This window comes from Mesocricetus auratus, unplaced genomic scaffold (assembly GCF_017639785.1).
Source record: "Mesocricetus auratus isolate SY011 unplaced genomic scaffold, BCM_Maur_2.0 Super-Scaffold_100004, whole genome shotgun sequence".
In the NCBI taxonomy this organism is placed as follows: Eukaryota; Metazoa; Chordata; class Mammalia; order Rodentia; family Cricetidae; genus Mesocricetus; species Mesocricetus auratus.
The window spans coordinates 92,307,325-92,328,072 of record NW_024429189.1 but is presented as its reverse complement, the minus strand read 5'-3'; the positions used below and the strand labels follow the sequence as shown (position 1 = coordinate 92,328,072).

At 45.2% G+C, this 20,748-nt stretch overlaps 1 protein-coding gene across 1 annotated transcript in view; it reads left to right on the top strand.

Annotated features, from left to right (window-relative positions):
* Nucleotides 1–3,557: 3,557 nt before the first annotated feature.
* The window catches only part of Shc4 (SHC adaptor protein 4), a 100,076-nt gene continuing 82,885 nt past the window's right edge, over nt 3,558–20,748 (top strand). Inside the window, exon 1 of the mRNA XM_040746212.1 lies at nt 3,558–4,894. Coding sequence (XP_040602146.1) covers nt 4,310–4,894 — 585 coding nt within the window. The 5' untranslated portion in view covers nt 3,558–4,309. The remainder of the gene's footprint in view (nt 4,895–20,748) is intronic.

Below are 20,748 nucleotides of genomic sequence, written 5' to 3'. Positions count from 1 at the left end.
CGAACAGCTAGAGAAAACCCAGAGAAAGAAGAAAGTTAAAAGCAAAGAGCATCATTGTGTTTAAGCACTTTATGAATATGGCCTGGCAAACCCAGGTCCAAAGGCCTGGGAACAGTTGTAGGAGGTATGTGTGTCAGTCCTCCCAGTCAGTCTTCCTGTGTGTCCTAAGGTAGACACATGGTAGCCTCAGAGGCAAGGTATTGATAACCATCCTTGAGGAGCCTTTCACCATAGCTACAGGCTTCAGCATTCAGCTGCATTGGGGAACATTTTTGAAAAGCTACGTAAAAAATCTGTTTGGGGAAAGGGAGATGCAGACTCTCATGGTGATGTAAAGCCATTGTCGAGCTTGCTGCAGCTGTGCTCTGACAGGTTTCAGTGTGGGAAGAGGAGGATGAGGGAATAGCAACTTCATACTCTGCAATGTTGGTGGCCAGGACAAAATGAGGCCTTGTGAGGGCATCGTTTCCAGATGGCTGATGGCAGTGACAGTGGGTATCAGGTGCAGTAGCAAAGCATTCACCTTTGAACCTGCTGGGCAGTACGAGCCTGACACACACTATTGTCTCCCAGAGGTCCCCAGACAGATAAGAAAGTAGAATTGCTTGCCCCTGGCTCTTTAACTCCCAGGCTAACAGCTTTTCCTCCCCTCTCTCTCTTAATGACAGTAAGGACTGAACCTACAGTTTCATGCATGCTAGGCAAGCACCTAGTTCTAGCTCCTTTTAAGTTATTGAATTATCAGCTTTGAACTTACTCTAGTACAGGCTGGCCTTGAACTTGTATCCCCGACTCCAGTCCCCTGAGAAACTCATTTCCATCAAGCCAGCCTAGCTAAGGGTCTTTCTCTACATCAAACTACCAAGTGTGCAGTGTGTGGATAGTGGTCTGGCCATCAGGGTTTTTATACCCTCTAGTCTGGCGTTATTCTCACTTCTAAAAAGTCCTTGGTGGGCTACATACACTTTCTTTTCTCCAGGCAGTTTTGCAGAGTAGAGAGAGGAAAGAAATCGGTGGCAGAGCAATTGCTTTCAGGATGGTCTCAGACAGCAGATTCAGTTAGGCTTCTCTACAACTCTGGAACCTGGGAGTATTTGCCAGAGCTCTGGGGAGTACTCAGATGCTTGTGGTCTCAACCAGGGCCAGAATCCAGATGTGGGCTTCCTGGTCTTCAGGAGGCAGCAAATACAGTAGGCATCCTGGTGGGATCCTTACTCAGCAGCCAGGACCAGGCTGCGGATCTCTCTTTACTTCATGTCTGCTCATGTGTAAGACAGCGCTGGCGCAGTCAGTTGCTAAGACTGCCAGGCATACTGGTAGCTAGCGGGTGGGAGCCCGGCTGCAGCACTCCAGTGAACATTACATAGTGTTGTTTTGCTCCTGCTTCTAGTGGCAGATGATACATTGACCTCTTGCTCACCTACTTACCTGCAAAGGAACCCATTGCCTTAATCAGCCTTCTCTGGGGCTGCTGGATGGCTTTTGCAGGTCAAGGTCTTCCAAGCTCCCAGGACAAAAAAGTGGCTCACAGCAGTTATGTTTGCTTTCTTATCTGTTTGTTCCTACTTAGCTCTGCCTGCAGCTTCCAGAATGCCCTATTATGCTGGTCTGGTCGGTGCGACTTAGAGCTGGGTGAAAGGGCCTTCCAGGTCACTCAGGCCTACAGGCAGGACAGCCTCAGCAGGCCATGTAGACGTCTGCAGTGTCACCACCTTTCCCTAGCCCATGCGAGCACTGGGAATAGTTTCTTGAGACAGTATCCTTTCTTGGCATTCCCTGCTTTGTGATACTTTTTCTTTTTGATTGCCTAATATGATGTAGAATACTCTAGCAGTTAGGAACTGCTTCAGTGGGAACACCCTGCTTCCAATGGCCATTTATTCACTTATTTTAAAGATTTGCTTTATTATTTTTAAGTACGGGTGTGTGTGTGTGTGTGTGTGTGTGTGTAGGTAGTCATGGAGCCCAGAAGAGGGCATCTGGTTCCCTGCAGCTGGAGGTACTGTGAGCTGTCCAGCACAGATCCCAGCTCAGGTCCTCTGAGAGAGCAGTACATATTGTTAACTCCAGGCCCTCCAGTGGCCTTTTTTTTTTTTTTTTTTTTTTTTTTTTTTTTTGGTTTTTCGAGACAGGGTTTCTCTGTGGCTTTGGAGGCTGTCCTGGAACTCGCTTGGTAGTCCAGGCTGGTCTCGAACTCACAGAGATCCGCCTGCCTCTGCCTTCCGAGTGCTGGGATTAAAGGTGTGCGCCACCAACGCCCGGCTCTCCAGTGGCCTTTTAAAAACACTATCCAGTATGCTTAGGGAGGCAGATACTCTCTGGAACATTGTGCCAAGACTTTCCAGGGATTAAAGTAGTTCAAAGCCTTTCACATCATTCACTAGCCACTTCTCATAGACAAGGTCATTACCACTCACAGAGGGTAAGGGACTCTCTCAAGGCAGTATGGTGTTCCTGTGGCAAGGCATACATAAGGGAGGGGTGAGGGAGGGGAGGAGAAAACAGGGGCGACAACAGAGGAATCGGGAGCAGTCAGAAGTACCAAACAGATTATTTCAGTCTTGCCTCCATCCTGTCTGCCCAGGTCCTGGGCGCATGGATATGATTTAGTCATCCTTTTCATTTTGCCAAGGGTGGAGATGCGAAAAGAAAGTCGGTTAGGATTGAAAAGAAGGCATATGAAGCTACAGAAGATCTTCCCAGAGAAAAGCACACACTGACAAAGTGGGCAGACAGGATGCTGAAAAGCCATCCTGAGCCAGCCTGAGAGCAAAGGAAGCAGGGCTGAGGCGGTTTTTCTCCTGGTCACGGGTGTTTGATGGCTCCTGAGTGGAGGCTAAGCCCTGAGCACTCAGGAGCTAACGGGGCCTGTGGTCGGTGGGAAGATGAGGTGGACCTCTTCCCAGAGTCTCTTGGCTGCTGCCTTGGTGTTTGAATTCATGAATAGTCTCAGGTACTAGAGCCAAGGCTCACAGAGAAATGCAATCTCAGCGGCTTCCTCCCCGGGATCTCACCCCACCCCCATCCCAGGGGCGCAGCCTTTCCCTCTGCTCAGCTCCTGAATGAACCTGCATTTCCTCTTCCCAGCTGGGGCTCCGCTTCCTGTGTGCTCAACCTTCACTGTCTTCTTCCAGGGGCATTTGATGTGCTCAGGAAATTACACCAGACGGAAGATGGAGCGGCAATCAATTAAAAAAAAAAAAGAATTACCTTGCTAAGAAAAATGAATCTGGGCTTTGCACAAGAGTTGCTTGTGTACTGTATGCCCTAATGTAGGTGTTACAATATATCTAAGTTCTAGCTCTTTCCTCCCCATCTCAACAAGAAAGGAAATCGATTTTTAATCTTCTGGTTCCCGGCATACTGATCCAGGAGCAAAGATTGCCTTTACTTTTAACCTATTCCTCCTCTCCGCCAGGCTTCGTCTCTCCCGGCTACTAGTTTAGTATATTCACTGTGCATGACTCATGAAGCTGCAGCCTGATTGGACGAAAACCAAGCAGCATCCCTCCCCACCCCACCCCAACCGGTCAGTCAATTGCAGCTATTCTCGGCTCCATTCACAGATTTATTAGCTCTCACACAACGAGGGAAATTCATTCGGCTAAGTTCATTCATAAAAATTTCAACAGCTTGCGTATCATCCGCTCAGCTCAGCGTTCGGCTGTGCACAGGCTCTGAAGGAGACTGCAGGAGGGTCCGGGAGGGAAGGGCGCCCCGAGAAGGGGTGGGCCGGCCGGATCGGGCCCGAGCTGCACCGAGGATGCCCGGACCTCAAGCAGGAGGAACAATGCGGACCAGCGCCCGTCGCTAGGACTCCTGGCTGGTGGCCCAGAACCAAGATCCTCCGAGAGAGGGCAGCCGTCATAACCCCAGCCCATACAGAAGGGCCTTTGACTCTTATGTGCTTTTTTATTTTTCCCTTTGAAAATGAGCAATCACGGGAACAAATAAAGGGTTAATGGGCCGGTCGCTGCCCCGCCCCGTGGGTGCAGGAGGGAGCAGGTTTGAAAGTTCCTGTGCGCAGAGGGAAGGGGGGTAAATCTTTCTGCTAGGGCTAGAGGCGTGGTGGCACCCGCTGCTCCAGCCTGGGGGACTCCGGGGCAAGGATCCCCCGAAGCCTCTGCCCGGGCCGTGAAGGGACTGCTATCAGAGCCAGAGAGGCATCTTCCTGGGCTATCATCCTTGAGGAGTCAGGGACCCGGGCGGGTGGCCCCCGGAACAGAAGTAAAAGGTGGCTGTGTTTGTGGGTCTATTGGACAGCGAAGCAGTTTAGGCTTCGGTGCCCCGTCTCAGCACTTCCAAGGCTATGAGAGAACGAGGCCAGGACAGCCAGGCAGGACTCGCTCTGTATGTAGGACTCTTTGGGCACCTGGGGATGCTTCACAGGGCCAAGTACAGCCGCTTTCGGAACGAGTCCATCACGTCTTTGGATGAAGGGAGCCCCGGAGGCTCTGTTGGAAACAAGGGCTCGTCGCCACCTTCCTACCCAGCCCTGGCTCCTCACCTGCCAGCTGAAGATGCCACTGTGCCCACCCAGGAGAGCCCCACTGCGCTGTGCACCTTGATCCCCCGTATGGCAAGCATGAAGCTGGCCAACCCAGTTACTTTTCTGAGTCTGAAAACCTTTTGCCTGGGTACCAAAGAGGTGCCTCGGCTGAAGCTCCAAGAGAGCCAAGATCAGGCTCCAGGCAGTCCAGCTTCCCCAGAAACCAGTCTAAACAGGACGGGGCCTGCTCCTTCACCACATCCGGCCCAGGTGGGACACAGGGCAACCCCTTTGCCTCCTGATGCTTGCCCACTGCCTGGTCCTGGACAACCAACCCCCAGGAGCAGGCAGGACAAGCTTTCTCTGCAGCACCTGTTGGGGTCCGGTCTGAACTACTGTGTGAGGGTAAGTCCTTAAGGTCTGTTCCCTGAACACTGTCATGCTGGCAGCTTTGTCCTCTGCTGGGGCTTCACCTTACCTGGCTGGGCTCTAGGGTGCAGGAAGACATACCTGCAATATTTACAGAAGGGAGAATCGGCCTTACAGATTTCCCACAGGGACCTGACATGTACCAGAGTCAGACCCTCTTTGCTCCAAGGGTGTGAGCCATTGCTGTTATGTTGGTGCAGACATAGCCTCTCAGAAAGACAGACAAGATGGCAACTTCTGGTCTTGCTCATCCAGTGTCAAGGATTTCTCTTTGGATTCATAGTTGAAACCTAATAGGTTATACTGGCTATTACACTTGAGGTGAATGCAGTAGAGATTTCTGTGCTAAGAGAAGAAAGTGTGGTATTCAAGGGACTTGACTTGGTTTAATTTTTTTAATTTGATATTTAACAAGCACTTCTGAAGGCCTGGCAAAGTCCTGAGTGATGTATCTGGAACTAGCCTTAACACTTGAGCATCCTGAGTAAGTAGAGGGGCAGCCTGTCTTTTAGAGCTCAGATCTCAATGTGAGCGTGTGGGATAACCAGAGGGCGATGTTCAGCAATTGGTGTGTATTGTGAGAATCCTTGGGGAACTTGGAAAACGGGGATGTAGTTGGCTTCTGAGATTTATGAGGTGTGCCATGACAATGTCAGATCATCATGATAGGAGATTTTCAACAGGTGCAAGAGTAGTATCAGAGTCGCTGTGGGGCCTTCAGGGAAACAGGGGGGTTGTCATTGACAGTGAGATAAAGGTGTGTGTGTGGGGAGGGGGTGGCTAACAAATAGTCCTGAGGAACTGAACAGGTTAGAGCATGGAAGAGACAATGTTCATCAAAGTTCTCCAAGGGCCGGCGAAGATTTCTAAACACTGGTGAGCAGGACCCTCATAGGTTAACAAGCAAATCATGAATGTAGCTTTTAAAAGATCCACCTAGTGGTTTATTTAGCGTCTGTGGGAGCAGGAAGACCTGTCTGAGACCAGTGAGAATGCTTGCTATTCTTCATGGAGGGTACAGATGATTTAGGATGAAGATTGGTGAATGAAGAGCAACTTCTAAAGTTAAGTCTTGGGTGACACTCGCAGGGCCAGAGACAGAAACAGTAAATTAGGAAAGAGGATTCCTAAGTTTACTTTTGATGTACCAGATTACAACAGTAATATCTAGAGATGCTGGTTACAGGTAAGTGGTCTCCTCTGCTCAGCATTAAGCTCAAAAAGACAACTGAAGGTAGAAACTGAAGTGTGAATGCCTGTGTTGCAAACCAACCACATGGATCTTAAGGAAGGCTTAATGATGGATGCTGGGAGGATTGCAAAGAGAACAAATTTTGCGGATGACTTGGTACAGCCCTAAGGAAGATGAGCATGTGGAGCCCAGCTCCTGCCTTCCACAGGGAGTAGCACACCGGGCTAGGGTTGCGTGCGTTGCAGAAATTCCACAAGTGCTTTGCATCTGTCAAGCTGCAGAGTGCCAGCCCTTTATGGTTTGGAGTGATTCCCAAACCTGTACCCTTGGCACCTGCCCATTGCTTCAGATTCCTACCCTCAGCTTCACCTTTTCTTCTGTCCCAAACCCCTTGCTGGCTCCCCACACTCACATATCTGTACAGTTTTAGGTGTGAAGATTGCTGGGTGATGTCCATTTCCCCTGGGAGGTTCCCTTAGCAGTGTTTCTGGGTTTTTAATGAGGAGGCCAGCTGTCTTCTCACAGTAATAATGACTTACCCCAGGAGAAGTGCTGACCCTGTGACCCAGATGAACTCACAATATTGCTACAATATTGTGATATCTATCTCTGGTTTTAGCTGCCTGTTATAGATCCTAACTTGAAAAACAAAAGGATTACATTTGTCATGTTATCAAGTTAAAATGTCTCTGAGGAAAATGAATTCTGAGGAAGTAACTTTTCAAGTCAGAAGGAGAGTGAGGTCTGGACTCAGGTCTGTCTCCTATACACCATTCTTAGCTTCTTCCCCACAGGGTGGGACCCTGGCTGGCCTTCTGTTCCCAAGAATTCTATTGGGATGTGAACCAATTTTTAAGAATGAAGCAGCAACCCCTTAATTTTCAGTGGAAATTATTGTATTAGTGGGACTCACCATGATGGCTGTACTCTTGTCTACAGACACAGACATGTGGAAGATGAGAATAAAGCCTTGCTTGGGGCAATGGATTCAGGTCAGGGGATCAAGAGATGTCCTGAGAAGCAAGTAGACATGTGGCAAATTTTATAGGTAAAAGGAGCCCCCCATTCTGCCTCCTTATCCACATATGCGAGTGTTGCCCTCTACTCCCAGTTACTCATTTATCTGACTTACACATATTGTGAACCAGTTCCATTGCAGGAACCGTTATGGAAACTGGGCATTGGTCAACAAAATAGACAAGCTCTAAGCATCGGAATGGGTCTCGTCCCAGTGGAGCTTTTAATAAATAGACAAGTCGGATAAATAGACAAGCATCCTGTTTCAAATGTTAGCGATGCTGTGAAGAGAACGAAAGCAGGATCAACAGGAAGGCAGTCACTTGGGTGGAGACGTTGTATTCTTTGGGTCAGAATCAGCACTGGGATGGCATCTTCATTCATTGCAACCAAGACTCTGTTTCCATCCACTCTAAGCTGGAGTTGACTTTGGATTAAACAACCTTAAAAATGATTCTTCTCATGGTCTTAAGATGTAGAATTAGTAATGTTATCAAAATTTTTTCTACGACTCCTAAGAACCTATTTTTAAGGAATTTTTGTTTAGCTCAGAATTTGGTTCTCTTGGAAGCTCCTCAGGGAAGGTGGCCTAATGATGCATTCTTTGTGAGAGACCAAGGCAGGAATGGAGCATCAAGTGTAGTCTGGGTAAAGCACTGGAGTGGGTGATTTCATTACGCAGTGTCAGATGGTGACTTTTGTCTTCACCATATGACAAAGTGTCATCCTTCTGAGGTCTGCCCAAGGCACTTTAGTCGCCAACCCATGCTCATCTCCGAGGTGCCCTGTACAACATGGGCTGTGGGGATCAAAAAGAGTGAACCCTGAGTTCTTGAGACTCTTTCACCAGCATCTAACGACTCCAGGCTCCTTCTCCCGTCTCTCTCCTTTCATGTTAGTTTTATTTCCCACTACTCTCTGGCTCTAACACAGGTCAAATATAAGGCATAAAGAGACCCAGGAGACCTCCACTAGTGGTCCTTGCTACTATCGTCTGCGGTGGACTGTTCTCTCTAAACAGCCCAGAGTTGTGATGTCTGTGCATGAAAGCTAGTAAGTAACTGACTGAGGTTCCCATTCAATCTGCCTTACTCTCACCCACTTCTCTTCCCTTTAGCCACACACACACACACACACACACACACACACACACACACACACACGCCGCAGACATATTGCCTAGAAGCTTATTGATGGGGCAAAGTAGGTAAAGGGCCATGCGTTGCCAGAGAGCGCTCTCCTGAGATCAGCTCATACACCCGGCCTGGCTGTGCATTGACTTGATTGTAGACTCTGTACTTTCCTGCCTCTCTCAACCATTGCCCCACACTGGAACAGCTACCCAGGGCTCCTGTGGCAAGCGCCACAAACTAGGTGGTTTATGCAACAGAACTTTAGTTAAGGAGTCAGAAAACCTCACATGAAGACATTAGAAGGGCCAGCTCTGCAAGAGTTAGCTTCGGTGAGGGCCAACAGCTGTAGGTGTTTAGTGGTGACGGGTACACCCCTCCACTCTCAACCACTGTATTCACACAGCAGTCTACTTGGTGTCCATGGCCAAACCCTCTCCTTCAGGAACAGGAATAGCTGGATTAAGGCCTGCTCCAATGGGGGCGGGGAACTCATCAGGGTCTGCTCCTCTCATGGGCCTCTTGTGTTCAGCAGCTTTACATGAGTTGAGGGATTCTTCCTTTCCTTTGCAAACATTACAGCCTTTTCCTCCTCGCACCCCCAGCCCATGTCCCCTGTCTAAAGATGTAATCTGATTTGTGAGTCAATAAGCTAACACTCTGAATTCTCTTTGTCTGAGCTGGATACAGTCCACAATACTATGTGTGAACTTACAGTTTCTTCTTTGTGGGGGAGCCCAGGACTAGGAGTCCACCGAGGACAGCGTTCCCATCTCCCATCTCCCAGCACCAGCAGCACTCAGTGACTCCAGGTCTCCTTTCTTGCTTATTTCTCCTGGTTCGCTGCATTAAATATGCAACTGCACATTGGCTCTACCTGGTTAAGATGGTGGGCGTGCTTTTGAAAATCAAACTGAAATGTGTTTTCTTATAGGCAAATTGTCTTCAAATAGTAGTAAGAAAGTAGAATGTGGAGGAATGGTAGGGAGCCTGCATTAGTCTGTTTCCCATTGCTGTAAGATTTATCCATTGGTGGAATATTATATAAAGAAAAGAGAGAGACTCAATTCACACCTTTGGAGGCCGTAAGTCTAGGTAGGACTGGGCAGCTCAGGTAAGGGCCCCTTGACTGTATCATAATATGGTAGGCGGCATCTTGGTGAAAACACAGTGTGAGAATGGATATTGGAGAGATAAAAAGCCAGAATGAATCAGGGTTCAGGCTTCCTCTTTTATAGCAACTCACTTTTGTGGCAACTAACTAGGGTGCTATGAGAACTTTCCAAGGAATGCACCCAAGGACCAAATTCTCTGTCCTCTCCTCCTACTAGGGCCTAGTGTTTGAAGATCCCGTCACCTCCTAATGGTGCCATACCAAGACCAAGCTTCAATTCCTGTATCTTTGGGGACATATTCAAACCATAGCCAAACCTTAGAGGACCCCAGCGAGCACAGGCTTTGCCCATTCACTCTTGCTTAAGGAAAATTTTGTGGGTGGCATGTGTCCACATGGAACAGAGTGACACAGTGCGTTGAGATCCCTGGCTGCCATTTCCTATGATGTCCTCTTACATGTACACCTTCCACTCAATACCATACTACAAGAATGAACCAACTGTGGTTCCCAGCACACAGCCTAGTACCAGGAGAGTGACCTGAACATGGCACTTCACCTGCGGGTCAAGGTGGCTCTTCCCCCTTCCCCCCAGCTCCACTCCTTCCCATTGGCTGTCTGTATCCAAACATGTCTGTCTGTCTGTCTGCGTTTGCACATCAGCCCGTGGCACGGCCATGGGAAAACATTTCCAACCTCTCTCATTTCCCAAACGAGAAAACCTGATAGACAAACAGAGATAGATGTCTTTTTTGAGTGAACATACTGGGGTTTCTTTCTTTTAAGCAGTGGGACAAAGAGTACTTGGGGGACAGAATGAGGGAAGGACCCTGCCTCCTCTGTGGGAAGAGCTTTTGTTGTCCTATAAATGTGGCAGTATCCTGGAACAGGCTGTCCACATTTCACAAAGAATTTGTGTGTCAGCAGATACTTTGTGCATCAGTTGTCCGGGAGCATGAAAACTTTTAGAACAAATTTTGCTTAAACTTGTAAGATTTCTCATGAGGTCAGGGACAGGGTAAAATGAGAAGAGAAAGAAGGCAAAGGCTTTGTACAAACAAACGTGTCTCATCATGGGGGGAGTGGACATTCAAAGGTATACCTTGGGGTTAGGTGAGTGAGTATGTGTGTGTGTGTGTGTGTGTGTGTGTGTGTGTGTGTGTGTGTGTATGTGGGACTAAATTTGACCTTGGCACCTCAACATGTCCCTTCCCTTACCCCTACCAGAACCTTGTCCGTAAGTCTCTCTGTGTCTTCCCTGGTCTGCACTGATCCCTTGTAGCAACAGAGTGGAATGCTTCTACACTGTGAAGATATTTATGTTACTAATTCTTCATTGTTTTATTTCCAAAAGTCTTCCAAGGAGCATCTACCTCTGTTAAAAATCTCAATTTCTAACCTTCATCATGGCCCAGATCATAAGAGGCAGAGGCCCAGAAACTTGCGCTCTGCTAAGTAAGCCCTGCACGTGATTCTCGGGCACATGAAACTGGAAAATGCTCACTCCGATGAGTGTTGTGGTTCTCAGCCAGGGGAGATTTTATTTTACCTCACAGGCCGCTTGGCTATACCTGGAGATATTTGGTTATAACTGAGAGGGAAGAGTTCTTCTGGCCTTAAGTGTTTAGATGCAGCCAAACGTCTCTCAGTACCCAGACAGGGCCCATAAGAAGCCTGGTGAGGCCTAATGGGCCAATAGTGCTGAGTCACTCAGAGAAGGCAAACGAGCCTGGCTGTGGATCAGGAGCTAATGATGAAAGAGGGAATAACCTAGGCTGAGAGCAATAGAGGAGGACACTGGACATTGACTTCACTTGTCACAGACATATGTGCACACCTGCATACACAGCACATTTCCCTAACCTGTTCCTCTGTTGATGGGCACCTAGGTTAGCTCCATGATGCCGTGCTCTGTGCTGTGATAAACACAATGTGCAAGCATCTTTGTGATGAGTTGACTTGGAGTCCTTTGGTAAAAACCCAGGAGTGGTGCACCTGCTCATATGTGAGATCTAACTTTAGTTCTCAGAGGAGGCTCCATACTGACTTCCACAGAGGCTGATAAGTTTTTTTTTGTTACTTTTTTTTTTTTAGAAAAGAGCTTGCTTCACATGTCAATCCCAGCTCCCTCTCCCTCTCCCTCCCCTCCTCCCGCACCCCCCACCCCCCTCCCAGCCTTCTACCCCATTCCCACCTCTCTCCACACAGGGGATATCCAGAGTCCATCACCTCGCTCAGGGCAGGGTCCAGGCTGAGAGAGCATCCCTCCCTGTGGCATGGACACATGAAGTCCATCCATATGCCAGGGACAAACACCGATCCACTGCCCAGGGCCCCACAGGTTGCCCAGGCCACTCCACCGACTCTCACACTCAGGGGGCCCGGATCAATCCCATGCTGGCCTCACAGCTGTCTGTCCGGGGTCCAAGAGCTCCCCCCTTGTTCAGTTCAGCCGTCCCTGCTGGCTTCGCCAGCCCATTCTTTGCCCTTTTACTCATCACTCCTCTCTCTCTCTGTCACTGGGTTCCAGGGGTTCAGTTCACAGTGTTTAGATGTGGGTGTCTGCCTCTGCTTCCATCAGTCACTGGATGAAGGTTCTAGGATGGCATATAAGGTAATCATCAAGTCCATTATCAAGAATGGGCATTTAGGGTAGTCTCTCCACTATTGCTTAGCTTGCCAGTTGGGGTCATCTTTGTAGATCACTAGAGGTCTCACTGGTGCCAGATCTCTCTTCAAACCTATGACTCCATCTATTATGGTATTTCTCATCCTGTTCTCCCCCTATTCTACTCCCAACTCAACCTTCCTATTCCCCCATGACCTACTCTCTCCTCCTATTCTCTCCCTATCTTCTTCCCAGCCCTCCCCCTCATGTTCCCAGTCTGTTTAAGAGATCTTGCTTTATTCCTCTTCTCTGGGGTACCATGCATATCTCTCTTAGGTTCTTTCCTGTTTCCCAGACTCTCTGTCAGTGGAATTGCATACTGGCACTCCCCTGATCCATGTCTAAAATCCATATATGAGTGAGTACATACCATGTTTGTCTGTTTGTGTCTGGGTTACCTCACTCAGGATGGTTTCTTCTAGTGCCATCCATTTACCTGCAAATTTCAGGATTCCATTGTTTTTTTACGCTGAGTAGTACTCCATTGTGTAAATGTACCACATTTTCTCTATCCACTCTTCAGTTGAGGGGCATCTAGGTTGCTTCTAGGTTCTGACTATTACAAATAATGCTGCTATGGACATAGTGGAACAGATGTCCTTGTTGTATGAATTTGCATCTTTTAGATATATAAGAGGCTGACAAGTTTCTAAGCCCAGCAGCCATGTATAAAGATCCTTTTTGCCCACATCCTCACTAGCATTTGTTGGTGTTTTCTTAGTGACTGCCATTCTGGCTGGAGTGGGATGGAATCTAAATGTAGTTTGTATTTTTTATGGTGGTCAATAAGGTTGAATATTTATGAGCCATTTGCTTCCTCTTTTGAGACCTTTCTGTTTCATTAGCTCATTTATTAGTGAGTTATTTGAGTTCTTGTTTAGCTTTCTTAGTTTTCTTCTATACTTTAGATATTAGCCTCCTAAACATTCATAAACAGCAAAGTTTTTCTTTCATTCTGTATGCTGTCTCCTCGTTCAATTGGTCTTTTTCCTTTGCTAAGCAGAAGCATTTCTGTTTCATGGGGTCCCATTTGCCTATTGTCACATTATTTCCTGAATGACTTGGAGTGTTTTTCTGTCTGGTAGTTCCAGAGTTTGGGGTCTTGCATGGAGATTTTTGGTCTGTTTGGAGTTGATTTCCTGTGGAGTGGGAGATAAGGATCTAGTGTCACCACTCTTCATGTGAATGGCCAGCTTTCACACCCTGTTTGATGAAGACACTGTCTTTTCTCCAGTGTAGATTTTTGGCATCTTTGTTAAAAATCAGGCGACTGTAGCTTATAGCTGGCGCTTCTACTCCATGGATTTACATGTCTGCCTTTGTGCCATCACTAAGCTGTTTTTATTCTGACAGTTCTGTCGTATGCCTTGAAATCAGCTGTGGCCACACCTCCAGTGCCATTCTTTTTTGCTCAGAATTGCTTTGGTTATCCCACAGACTTTTCGGTTCTATAGGAATTTTAAGATTTTTTTCTGTGAAGAGTGGTTTTGAATTTATTATGATGGGAGGATACTGGGTGTACTGGTAATTTTATATCCTGCCACTTTGATGAAAGTGTTTATCAGATCCAACAGTTTCCTGGTGATCTTTATAGTCTGTAATGTACAGAATCATACCCGAAAATAAGGCACCAGACATTCCCTGGGGTGGAGAGAGATACCAGTGAAAGATAAAGGGACCCCAGCAGGAGAAGAAGCATCAAGAGGGAGGTTCCAGTTCAGACAGGTTGAGCTGGACATGGCAGCCATCCAGACAGGCAGAGTGTGGAGAGCATCTGCCCTGTGCTGAGCTTTATAGATAGAGGGCAGTCATCTTTACCCGACCACTATCCCTTTAAATGGAGTGACTCTAGGTGATTTCAAAGAGTGTGAAAGCAGGAGAGCCTCCTAATGCTGCACAGCAGAAGCTGCTTCTCTGGTGCCCTTGAGACCAGCTAAGAAAATGTTACACATACAACCCCGACGCATAGGCAGCTTATGTAAGTACACACTTGTGCTGTGAAGACAAGGACCTTTATTTGAATGCCACATACAGAGATTCATATTCCTTTCCATCCTTTTTGAGTAAATTCTGCCCACAGCGAACAATCTGCATTACACGTCTTCCTGTTTCTCTGAAGTAAAAGAGCTCTCGCAGAGATCTTCAAAGCAGATGAGGACAGAACCCACTTCATGTCTTATATTTTTGAATGGTCTTAACTACCTCCATGCTAACATTTTAAAAAAGCAATCTGCCATCACAAAGTAGGTTTTATTTTTAACCAAGTTTTTGACCTATTTTCATAGACTGTCTTTAAAAAAGTTGAATCTAATATTCACACCTTATCCATGTGTGTAATGATATTCCCAGTGAGCCCACAGTTCACAGCCAAAGACATGAGACTAGTGATACATTTCTGTGTAAGTATAGACACACCAGAACCCTACTGATGCAACAGGTTGGGCAAGGCAAATCCAGTCAGGGAATTTTATTGTAGTGTCACATGTTAACAGTTTCTCCACATGATTTGTTGACATGGTTCACAAGGCACTTGCAGCTTTTGTCAAGATGCAGGTTGTCCCATAGTTGTGATTCATGGCTCATGAGGGCCTGCCTCTTTATGTAGGAGCTATAAATTTGCTTTGAGTTTATTACTTTTACCTGCTGCGAACTAAGCGCCAATATTGTTACAGGATACCTGCCTGGGTCCCATCACCACTTTAGCCCCCAAAATAATACACAGAGACTCTATTAGTTACAATGATGTGAGCTAATATCCAGGGATTCTCATTGGCTAGTTCTGTCTTAAGTATTAACCCATAATACTAATTTCTATAAGGTCTTATCTTACCGAGGACACCAGCCTCATGCGTCCTCTCTTCCTGTGATCACATGGCGACTCTCCACTCTTGATTACATTTCCCAGAATTCTCTGCAACTCCTAGTCCCATCTATCTTGCTTCCCTATTGGTCAACAGTGCTTTATTCATCAACCAATAAAAGAAACATATACACAGAAGGACTTCTCCCATTACAATACTTTAATGGTTGTTTTCTCTGTAATAGCCTTGCATCTCCTGGGGTGCCCTTTATGTCTCCACAGCATTTTGTAAACATTAACCAAATTTGGATAAAGTTTATTAAGAAGGTATAATTTGTTCTCAACAGTTTTCATCATTTGGAGAATATGCTTTTCTCAGGAAGGACAATTTAGCAATTAGTAACACCATGTAGTGAAGAATTAATCTTTCCCAGAGATAAGCACTCTAAATGTTTACCAATCCCAAATGGCCAGTCCATATATATGTGCATACACACACACACACACACACATATATATATATTATGAGCAACACCGAGACAAATGCCCTCTAGTGAAAACAAATTTACTTTTCTTTATCTGTTTGCTAAAAAGAAGCTATTTTATCCCATCATGTGAATATATGCTAGCTCATCTTTGACCCCAGTGCTCCAGCTGTTGGCACAGACAGTGGGCTCCTAGTGAAGAACATGTTGTCTCACTTGGCTATCAAAAGAAGGGTGACAATGACAGTAGCTCTCTTTCTTTTTCTTCATTTTTTTTTATCTACTCAGTTTTCCATTGTTGTGTTTCTCTGAAATGTCAAGGTGGCTGGGGAGTGTTAGTGGATATTTCTTTCCCACCAGCCAGTTCCCAAATAGCCAACATGGAGACTTAATCTTAATTACAAATACTCAGCCAATACCTCAGGCTTGTTACTCTTACATTTAAATAACCCCTATTTCTTACCTATGTTTTGCCATGTGGCTTGGTACCTTTTCTCAATATGACATATCCTTGCTTCTCTCTGTATCTGCTGGCAATTCCAGACTCTGCCCTTCTCCTACCCAGCATTCTCAGTTTGGCTCTCCTGACTAACCTTTACTTATTCAGCTATTAGCCAATCAGCTTTTTTATTAAACCAATCACAGTGACATATATTCACACAGTTTATAGGAATATTCCACATTCCCCCCTTTTGTTTAATTAAAAAGCAAGGCTTTAATTTTAACAGTAAAATTATATATAACAAAAAGTTATCAAGTAAATTACAATTACAATATCTAGTTCATTTGTATTTTGTAAAATGAGAGAAAATATGTTCTATTATCTATTTTATCTTTTTGACTCTAAAGTTTTATACCTAATTTATCATTTATCACAACTAAGGCTATCTAGTCTTCAGCTCCATCAAAGATCCCAGAAGGGTGAAATGTTACCTAATGACAGGGACATCTGGTTGTCTGGACAGTCACCCTAAGTTTTTCTGTAATGTTGGAGCATCCAGTTTTTTTGGCCTACATACCTAGAATATCTGACAGAATTTTCTCTGCTGCAGGAAAATTTGAAGGACTGTCCTATACTTTGTCTTTGCAAAGTATAGCAGCTGCTTTCTTTTGTGTCCTGCTTGTCCTGTTTGGAGAGTATACTGTCAGCAGTTGTGGCAAGGGCAGTTTCTTTGTCCAAATGACTAACTTTGCCAAAAAGAAAGCAAACTTCATATGGAGTTTCTTCGATGTCCACTATCTTCTCTGAAGTAAATTGCACTGCCAGGAGCAGATGTGTCTTGCTGTCATGAAAAGCCTTAGATTATTAAACACATTAAACATCATATTCCGTAGGTCTTTGAAGTCTTTGAAGACCATCTATCTACCTGAATATATCTGTGTATGACCTTGTAACATTCCTAATATAAGTTTGGCTATGATAGATGAATATTAATTTGTGTTTCTTAATTATGCATTACATTTTAAATGAGTTGCATAAACAAATACCCCAAATAAGAGTAGAAATATACACACAATATAACAAAATTAACTTTAAATTTGTATCAATATTCCAAAATCCATATCAATGTGAAATATTTAAGACTAGGAGGTTTTTTTGTTTTTGTTTTTTGTTTTTGTTTTTGTTTTAAAAGTGGATTCAATAACCTACCCTTTTATCCTATCATTTCTATATTCTCCATTTTCTTTTCAGAAAGAGATTCCTGAGATCTAATTTCTTTTGCTTATTTTTTTTACCATTGTTAATAACAAGTTGTAACTAACCCCTCTTAAATGACAACAAAGATTTATAACCACCACCACCTGCAGAGAATGGATTACCCGGCTCTAGCCATTTGGGTGAAGACATTATTTGTATTTCACCAAAACAGAGAGTTCCCTCATTTACTGAGTTAGAAAAATGTTCACAGGTGCGTTGTTCAGGGTAACAAGGTTGCCACAAAGCTGTCAGCTCAGACTCCTTCCGTCTTTCTGTTTGGCCATCCTTCACACATGGCTTTCATCCTTGGGCACTCTCAAGATTGCAACATTGCTGCTGGAGCACCACCCACCACCACTTTTGTTTTCTAGGTAGTAGGAAAAAAGAAGGCAAAATGTTGCACCTCCTGGCTGGCTGAGTTAGCCGCCTTTTAAGTAATTACCCTTCAAGTCTTACTTAATGACATTTGTCTTGTGGTTTTTGTGGTTTTGAGAGAGGACGGTGGAAATGGTTGTATACATTTGAGGGTACATTTCTCACTTATATAGAATTTAAAAAATGTTGAATATAGGGATGGGAATGTGGTTCAGTGGAGGAGTGCTTGCCTAGGTGAAGTGCATAAAGCCTTAAGTTCATCCACTGTACCATACATGCATACATACGAATGGTAGGCATATGCACATGCACTCTGGAACACACACATATGAACACACACACACACATATACACAAATGATGGGGAAGTCTTGTGTATATGTCAATAAAGCACTGTTGGCCAATAGGGAAGCAAAGTAGGTGGGACTAGGAGTCGAGGAGGATTCTGGGAAAGAGAAACACAGGTAGACATAATGTAGCTGCCATAGAAGTAAGAGGTCTGGACCCTTTCTCTGGTAAGAGAAATACTTAGATGGGTTAAATACTTAAGTTGGAGATAGCCAGCAAGAAACAAGCAAATGGCCAACAGCTTCAAAATTAATATAGCCTCCTGTGTATTTATTTGGGACTGATGCGGCTCTGGAACCAGGTTGGCGGGAAAACTTATGTTATATATGTTAAAGGATACAAACTTTATATATATGCTAAAGGATACAAAATTTGTGTTCAGCATGATAACTAGGTCTAAAACCCTAGCATTCAGCACAGGGATAAAGTTAGTAATTTAGATTGGAATCTGAAATTTGCTAAGGGGGTAGATTTCAGATGCTCTTATCAAACATACGGAAAGATTGCCAACCAGGGTAATCTTTTAGTCATACTGCATTGCCGTCTCAGTTCTTCAGTGGGAGGATCTGAAGACTTCCAGCATAAGCTACTTCAGAAGAATGTTAAAGGAAAAGATTCAGTGAGCAAGCTGTCTTCGGAGGTCACAGGAGTGCCTGGTTTACACCCAGCATGCTACCACCTACTCTTCATGTTCCCATTTTTTTATTTTCGAATGCGGATTTTCAGGGATCATAGCTATAGGCTTGGAGTGTAGGAGTTGGGGGAAGGAAGAAAACTACCTGCCTTCCATGGGAGTCAAGTTTGAGATAGACTCTTCATTACGTATGACTCCCTGAGCTCTCTCTGGCCCTAGATTTGTACTTGAGCTCTCCTTTTGTGTTAGCTACTCTTTTCAAGGCTGTGACAAAATGCCCAACATAAGTGACTAAGGGAAGAAGGGCTCATTTGGGCTCACCCTTGAAAAGGGAGTGTGGCCTGCCCATTGTGTCAGGAAGTTATGATGGAAGGGGCATGAAGCAGCTGGTCATATCATGTCCGAGGATAGGAAGCAGATTGGTTCAGATCACTTCCTCCTTCTGCCCTTTGCATTGACTCACTGACTCCAGCCCCTGGGATGCTGTTGCCAGAACTGCAGGTGGGTGCCCTCATGGTTAAGCCTCCTTGCAAACTCTCTCACAGAAAAACACAGAGTTGTGTGTCCTGGGTGATTCTGAAGCCAAATGTCACTGGTGACCAACCACCTCCACACACCTGTGCTATTGACTAATTATGTTCCTACAAAGTTATTACTCCATGTCATGGCTGGTAATGCCAATCATCTACCCCATACTAAGGGCCTTTAAAACAGATGGGAAGGACAAGACCTGGTGATGGGAGCCAGAAGGATCTCTGTGAGTTCAAGGCCACTCTGGTCTCCCTAGAAAGCGTCCAGGCCAGCCATGGCTATGTAGTGATTCTATATCAAAAAAGACAGTAAAAACAAAACCAGAAAAACTCCTAAACACACAACCAAAGAAAAGGAGTTAGAGAACTTCCTTATACTTATTTTTTTTTTATCTTCAGCTAAAAAAATGCTTGTTTTTCTTGCTCTAAGGAGTACAAGTCATAAAATATACAATTGAATCTAAGGTCCTATTTGAAATTCATTCTTAAGGCAGTGATCTAATTGCGGGCATTATGTAAGTCCGAATCACAATTGTAGAGTAGATTTATCGGGAACTTCATGTCTATGGTAAGTGAACAACTTGACAAACTGCCATGTTCAGTTAGAGCCTGATGGTGGTGACCTTGTTCCCATCACTTTCAGACTCAAAGTGGGATTTTTATTTGCTTGAAATCACATTTATTTCTTATTTGGTGTGTGTGAGTGTGCGCGTGTGCACAGAGGTTAACAGAGAATTAGTTCTGTTTCCTTCTGCCATGTGCATCCTCCTGGAGACTGAACTCAGGTTGTCAGAATTGGTTTCTAGAGCCTTTACCTGCTGACCCACCTCAGGAACAATACTGTCTATTTTTTAAACATTGTCTAGCAAGATTGCCCTTCCTGAAATGCCATCACAGCGAGCCTTTGGTCTAACCCTGAAGCAACAGCTGTGACTGCCGCCACTTTCCGCAGCAGCTTTTGGATTTACCCAAACAGGCTATGACCCGGTTCCTCCGAAGAGGATGAAAGACTCCCTGAAAACTACCCAGACATACAGAAAGGGCAGATGTTCCTCCCCACTCCAGAAGCTGTTTGATTCAGGAACTAGGCTGAACCCAACTCATTATTAAAGATGATTTACTTGAATTAGTCCTTGAGAGCTTTGTAAAGTTTCCACTCTTGCCTTGCCCAGGGACTGTGAATTTTCCAAGGTCTCTCCTCTTTCCAGTGACTGTCAACATTGTTACCCAGCACACTTGAGCCTTGTACTACCCTTAAATCACTCTTCTCCTTAGCTTTTTTTCCCCTTACCTTGAAGTACAGATTCCTACAAGCAGAAACAACACTGGTGTTTAGCAAGCTTGTCTCTGCTGCATCCCCCCTCCCCCACCTCGCTTAGATGTACCATGTTAATTTTGTTGATGAGAAGTAGAGAAGTTAGAACGATGATCTGGGAGATCACTCCTTTCCGTCAGCCTGTCACTAGGGTCAGACTACATTACAGAACTGTTTTGGGATATTTGATCACACTGTGACACTCCGTGACTGTTAATAAAGTTAACCTTGAACCAGGACCAGAGTCAATGACTAACTAACTGAATTAGCCATAGAGATTTTGGAGGACCCAAGATATGATAGAGAGGACAGAAAGGAATAGGGAGGGGCTTAGAAAGATTCACTTTTTTTTCTTTTGGATCTGGAAAGTGTCGCAAGAAAGGGTCAGCTGGTCATTCCTCTGCTGCTTTCTTGATCTATCAGGTTTTTACCCTAATATCTGACTCCCGAGTTTTTATTTATAATAGAACAATTTAGATAGATGCTTCACAGAACACTTGCATTTCGTTTAAAAAGAATCACAA